At 37.1% G+C, this 6,895-nt stretch overlaps 1 protein-coding gene across 1 annotated transcript; it reads right to left on the reverse strand.

Annotated features, from left to right (window-relative positions):
• Positions 1-2,826: 2,826 nt before the first annotated feature.
• LOC110460519 lies at positions 2,827-5,831 on the reverse strand. Its single transcript, XM_021513482.1, has 3 exons — positions 5,416-5,831; positions 4,286-4,429; positions 2,827-3,623 (listed from the first exon to the last, which is right to left on the reverse strand). Exons 1-3 carry the CDS (start codon positions 5,621-5,623, stop codon positions 3,289-3,291), a joined length of 687 nt encoding a protein of 228 aa, XP_021369157.1. The 5' UTR covers positions 5,624-5,831; the 3' UTR covers positions 2,827-3,288.
• Positions 5,832-6,895: the final 1,064 nt, after the last annotated feature.

Here is a 6,895-nt window from a genome sequence, read left to right on the forward strand (position 1 = left end):
TTCCTTCTAAAGACTCAAGAGCGTGACAAAAAAAAACCAAGGAAAGATCAGAAACGATGCACCAAACATTCTGTTTTTACGTTTTGTTATTGATATAAATCTTTGCATTTCTTTTATCCGCGATTAAAACTCACTACATTTTCTTCTTTTTCGGGTTTATAAATTGGCGTTAGCTACAGTATGATATTATGATGTTAAATCACGTTGTGTCATTAACGTACAGCATGACATCAATAGCCATATCTCGGTTATAGTCCACGTGATTTACCTGTAGTATTACAGTGACGTTTCACGTGCTGTATTAATGAAATTATATAAAGTGGACAATTAAGTGATGAAGAGACGTCTTACAGAATATATAATTCCCGTGACCCGGTTCCTACTGGACTGACATAAATACATCGGTTGCATTTTCTTAGGTGTATTTGAGTTCAAAGTAAATAAAAAGATGAAAACATGACCCTAGGTAGCTGACGTCGGGTTTTTCTGTTGTACCCAACACCGTTATAATACACCAGTTTGTATCTACAATATTAATGGTCTCACCAGTATCTAGCTCTATGATATTCACCTGCAGTATGACAATAACGGTCTTATTACTAAAGAAACATTTAATTTACATACCATATGACAATAATGGTCTCATCACTAGTAAACTGTGAAACAACCCTAAATTTTAAGACCGTTGATTTTCTTTTTTCAGTAGTACTGTGTAACAGAACATTTTTCTTTCCAATAGGTTGACCATGTCAGCAATTTAAAATCAAACGCTGTTAAACCTTTTCTGATTACTTATGGTTTTTTCTTTGTCAATCCTGTTGGGTTCTCCGAAAACCGATTGCTTTTGTCAGTAAAGATTTTGTACATATCAGAATCCATGCATTTTCTTTTGTAAAAAGATGCTGGCTCGTTAAAATTTCAGAAATGTCAATTAACACCTCATTTGCCTTGAATTAACCTTAGTCGCGTTATTTTCCGGTTTTTTTTCCTTCTAATTTGGTTTATTTATAAAATTCGTTTATTTTGCTGAAAGATCAATTAATCATATACTTTCTTTTTATTCAGAACTCTTGTATATTAGCTTCCCGTTGAGTAAATTTTACAAACACTTACTATATCAAATCTTCATTTATTTTACCAATTCCTTTTCGTCTTCAATATCGTACACCTCAATTTTTTCCGTTTTTGTTGATTATTGACGATGCTGTAGATGGCGGAATGTCCAGAATGCCAGGGCTATTACAATTCTGTTGTAATTTGTTCTAATTTGTTTACTAAGAAAACGAAATAATTAATTCTCTTATGCATTGATTTCTCCTATAATCTTAAATACTTAACATTGATATTAGCACATGTCAGTAACAGACTGTCGCAATACACACACGGCTACATGTGTCACGTGCATAGCTGTGTATCGCGTGACGTAAAAATAATTATTGAAACTCCCTTTCACATATTATTTCTCTGTTTTATGGCATGCAAAAGTTGTCTCACTGCACAAATATGAACATACATCAAGTTTTTCAGTTCACTACAGACAGTGTTTAACCTTACTTACCACCTACACTACACAGTCAGGCCATTGCTGTAGTATCTGTCCTATTTCATTGGCGTTGTGGAGCATGTTTTAATTATAGTACGCCCGACCACGTAAACAATGATCCCTAACACTAGTTACCAGTATAAATTAAACATTACGTGATCGATTGTAGTCAACACACCTCCAACGTACCGTGACATGTACGTACTGATGCTTAGATCGGCCGACAGTAACAGTACGAACAGTGTGAGATAAGATCGCAATTATGTAATTACATGATTATCTTAATGCACTTGACGTTAACTATATGATAGCAGGTGCTACATGACAGGTCGATCCTAACCTTCAGGAACATTGTGGTTTTATGTTCAGGTTATAATGTATTTTTCTTTTTTTCTGAAGTCTCCTATTGTCTTTTTGTGTCCCTTTTAAGTTGAATTAATTACACTGTACTTCATATTGCTGGTAAGAAACATTTTGCGATATACTCAGTAATATATCCTTAACAAGAATCTCTGTTAGTCTGAGGCCTGTTGGTTCCAACATTATGTTTAATCGTCATCTTTGGTAGACAGATTATTTTTAATCATGACCTCATTAAATAACAATCAACGTCACCATTTTTGCTAATTTAATAACTCTACCTTTGTTACATGCAACATAAACAAGAAAACCGAAGTTTCAAAAAACCATACCTTGAACGATTTAGGTGGAGACCCTTGCATGCAAGGAGAATAAGACCAGGGCCTGTATTCATGAAACCGTTCTCGTGCTCAGGCATAGATCTTGTGCTCAAGTCTTATTTCTTGTTGCGGTTATAACTTAATAATACAATCTTATTTTGTCAATGAATCGAAAATACTTTGATAAAACTTAAAGCTGAAAACAGTTTTTAATATTTTCATTTGACTATTTGATCGTTTGACATGATTTAAGTGAGTTACAAGAATGCTGGGGTGAGCACAAAATCCATGCGTGAGCATGAGAACGGTTTCAAGAATGCGGGCCATGTGTTCTGGACGGGTAGTCAGTCAATATTGTGAAGCAGATAAATAATGGCCTGTCCAACAGACAGGAGAGTTACGTTTTGTTACGATAGGAAATGGTATTACCTATAAAGAAATAATTCCCCGTGGTGTTGCTTTCCGATACCGACCGACTAAAGCATTGCCTGTGTGTATGGTCAAATGACATACTCTTAACAGTTCACATTCCTGACATTACCATTCGGTTGTCAGCGAATTTCAAACATATGCAAGAAAAAACGGATACACAAGAATGTACGCTTTAAAATTCACAAATTTATTTGATAAGACAGGAATACGGTATATATACATATCACAGCTAGACGTGTATGAAATTATATAAAAACATACTTAGCTACAAAAGCATCTTTCGACATGCTATACTAAATGTATGTACAATGTATTGGCCAGGTATAAGTACTCGGCATTTATCATATTTTGGTGATACCCGTCTTTCTATAGAGAGAAAAGCAGAAATAATTGCCCTGGTGTTACCCTGTCCCCGTCGTTCACCAAGGTCCAGCAGGCAGTCCACATGGGCCAGGAATAAGGAAGTCGACTTTCGACAGGACAACTTCATGGTTCTCCGTGTATCGTTGCTTCCACAGCAGCTGATGTAAACAGGGTTTCTGACAACACGGACAGGAAAAACAGTACAATTGTATCTACAGCTAGGATAAAACATAAATGATGGTTTCCAGGTTGTCCTCCATCAAATCCGTTTTACTCTAGTAGTTCCTTTGCCTGGCCGTTGTCCGCTTGTGACTGTCTGGATTCTGCCCTTTGTTGCTGACTGTCGTTGACAGGTTCAACTTTCGACGATCTTCTAGATGTGCTGGAGTGCATTTCGGTGGCATTATACGCTCTATCATATGTCTCTGCATGTTCCTGATCTACCCAGAAGGTTTTCTCCCGTCGGCAACTACACATCACAATGAGCAGTATCGCGGGGACTGCAGTTACGATAGCGGCAATCACAGCAAAGGCATATCCGACGTGTAGATGATCTGCGTCCGCATTGTGTCCATATACAGACACTCCAATCAGGAGGAAGAACACTGGAAGTAAACGAATGCTATCAAAACGAACTGGACGATGTGTATCGTTCATGGTAGCGAAATAAAGAACATCGAAAATTATAGAGTAAAGATAAATCAAATAGGTCTGGTCCCTCCTGGTAGAAATTAACTATTGAATCTTCATATTTTTATTGCATTTGATATCATGAATTTAGCACAAAAATCTTTTGAGAGTAAATGTGTTATTAATAAGAGCGTTTTGTAAGTCTTATTTTGTCCGTTATAATGTATATTACAAGAATACATATATAAAAAGGTGGTATGTTGAGTATCCTAGCAAATTTGAACAGATGCGTTTCTCTTTAGTATTTGCATTTGGGTTTTTTCTGAATGAATACAGTAAACGTACATATTTTAGCGGAAGACCTATTTTATTGCTTTTCGAGTTGTAACTACAGCACTAAACTAATTTTGCGCGTATTGAAGTTCCTATATATTTTTGTTTTGTTGCAGGTTGCATGTTCTTTTGTGGGTGTGCTGATATAATAAAATCCGCCAATGCGCTGAAATTTAAATGCGCTTAAATATGTCCGTGTCCAGTATCATCATTTGTAAAACCGATTACCGTGTCTGTTGAAGTATAAACGTACTATAGAGAGGTATTCAAAAGGTAACATGTCCGCGTGATGTGTTTGACTCACCAATCACGAAGAGTGTGACAATGAAGATCACGTGAACCACGACTTTCCATTGTAACAGTAGAAGGTAGAGGGTAAGCAGAACAGCCACAATGAACAGCAACACTAATCCAAACATCTCAAACGTCCTCACCACATTCAGCCAGGCTGGAAAAGGTATACATATATACAACGATTAACCATAAATTAACGCCAATAAATTCGGACATGCTTAGAAATGATATGCACAACAAATATCGTATCGTAACAGCTACCATTTTATTGTTAAAGTGTCGAACCGTTTACGATCACTAGCTATCTAGCCCTTGGTCGCAGGTTTGAGGCCTACATAAGGCTTTCCTAGGACGTTAACCACAAAGAAGCCTTACCATTAAACCTTGTATCACCATATGCTGAAGCAAAGATATATATAATGTTAACCTACTATGATCATAACGTTCATCCCGACCACATCCAGCCATGGAAGATAAACAACGATTACCTTTTCATTATTCCAACAATATCCAGCCAGGCTTAACAAAAGATATATAACGATTAATTTGTATTTGTGTTTACTACACCAAGTCATGCTGGATGATTTCTATTAGCACACCTATGGTCATTTAAGGACTAGCTAGGTTTTAGTGGTTGATGACAACAGGAGTACGCGTGGATAAACCACCGACCTGTGGTTAGTACCTGGTAACTGCCACTCGAACCCGAGACCAAATGGTGGTAGGCTGTTGATCATAGATGCCATATGTGTTAACAACGTGGCTACCCCCCACCCCCCACCCCCAAACCCGACAACCGCCCACCACCGACCCCTATTGCTGGATGAACAGCGATCAGCAGTGTATCATCCGTCGCGCATTGTAATAGCATGGTCTTTTTCAATCAATACTTTGTTGAATATATCTAACTTGTAACTTTATACCTTGGGTACAGTTTGTATATCGTAACACTAAATAGAGATTTTACCACACCATCTGGTCTTAACGGATTGCTGAACTATTTATGGAGAGCACCGCATAAGTGTGAGTGAAGGTTAAGATCAGTGGTAATTATCACTGAAGACCTCTTTAGTACCAACATATAGATATACCCCAACTTACAGGTGTATTCATATATCAATACTTAGTTCCATGCCTTACCTGGGATAGTGTTATGCATTCGACATATTGTGCCGCCATCGCCCATCATTGCACACATGGAAAACAGTCCATGTAGAATGCCTCCAGGGACAGAGGGCATGTTGTCGTACCATTGCCAATGAGGTAGACACACTGCCAAGAACTGGAGCAGCAACGCGATGACGGACAGTACAATGGCTGCCCAAACAAACACACTATGTTTCTGCATTTTTTTTATCCTTTTCAGAAATGTTGTGAAGGAATGAACTAATAAATATCCGCTTAGATGTGTCCCAACCTTCTGGTGAGATGGCGTGCGTGCCTGGCGCGTTCTTTCTTGGTGTGGGTCACAAGTACCCACTTCAATGTGACACAACCGCCTGGCGTAACAATGTTCCCGTCACGTTCTGTTGTTGTTGTTGGGTTACAATGTTGTTAGTGAGAAGAGTTGTCTCCAAAATGCTAACGTCATTATCAATACATTATTCATTGATGTTTTGACGCTTTCGTTCTGCATGATGTGACAAAATTTCCGATAACTATATATGATTCTAATTATACTTCAGGACATGCTAGCTAAAAACTAAGAAAGTGCCGTTGTATTTGTTGAATTTTGTATTGGCGTAATTTTACCGTCTTAAATAATGTAATTTGATAACATTTGCAATCAATATAATGAGTTACACTACAGACATATAATTTACCGTTGCATGTACCAGGCTAAACAAACGGAATATTAAATAGCAATCATTTAGAGTCTTTTCCTAATATTTTCTGATGTTTTCTTAATTCGCCATATTTCATCAAAGATGAACATGATACACACCAACACAAAGATGAGTCAACCTTTACCATATTTTTTTTATAAATAAAGGATGCCAAAAAGGAAAAACAAACATGTAACATACATGAATTTATGGAGTTGATTCAGACACCTGATAAGGAGATAATTATTTCATATTTATACATTCTAAGTAGTTAAGCAATAAAGAAGCTCGCACTAGATGCGTCAGCATTGCTAATTCCTATAAATTTATTAGGAAATATTTTGAAACTAAGCAAATTCGAAATTTGAGTAAAAACCAATCCGTCACGGCTTCTACACAGTACGTGTCAGCAGCAGTGTTTGTTGTGTTACATGTTTATAGAGATAGTGAAGTGGGACAGAACTTAGTTACGCGCTTTGTTATTACCGGTGCCTTGCTACCGTGTTAGAAACAAAACAAACCACGTTACAAAATAACCTTGAAACGTCAATTATTCAAACTCTGTATTCTAGTTTATCGATTAACATAGACAACAATAACATGCAAGCTACGAATGATGTTATCGTACTTTACCAGATACAATTTTTTATAACTTTGAATATGAAATTTGGGTACATTACAAACCATGCGAGGCAAAATAAATTCATGGAAGCGGCGGCTTTTGCTTTTAAAGTGTCTCAAACATCACGCAAGAAAGTTAGAGGGAGATATTTTCTCTATCGCGATAAGATCCC

Source organism: Mizuhopecten yessoensis, unplaced genomic scaffold (assembly GCF_002113885.1).
Source record: "Mizuhopecten yessoensis strain PY_sf001 unplaced genomic scaffold, ASM211388v2 scaffold10415, whole genome shotgun sequence".
NCBI lineage: Eukaryota > Metazoa > Mollusca > Bivalvia > Pectinida > Pectinidae > Mizuhopecten > Mizuhopecten yessoensis.

Bases quoted from the DNA above. Each gene is read 5' to 3' on its own strand.
- LOC110460519 (XM_021513482.1), bottom strand. From the start codon at position 5,623: ATGCAGAAACATAGTGTGTTTGTTTGGGCAGCCATTGTACTGTCCGTC. The intron at 4,430-5,415 runs GTAAGGCATGGA...TACCTTTTCCAG, and splicing joins AATGCATAACACTATCCCAG to CCTGGCTGAATGTGGTGAGG. The intron at 3,624-4,285 runs GTGAGTCAAACA...GTTTACTTCCAG, and splicing joins TGTCACACTCTTCGTGATTG to TGTTCTTCCTCCTGATTGGA.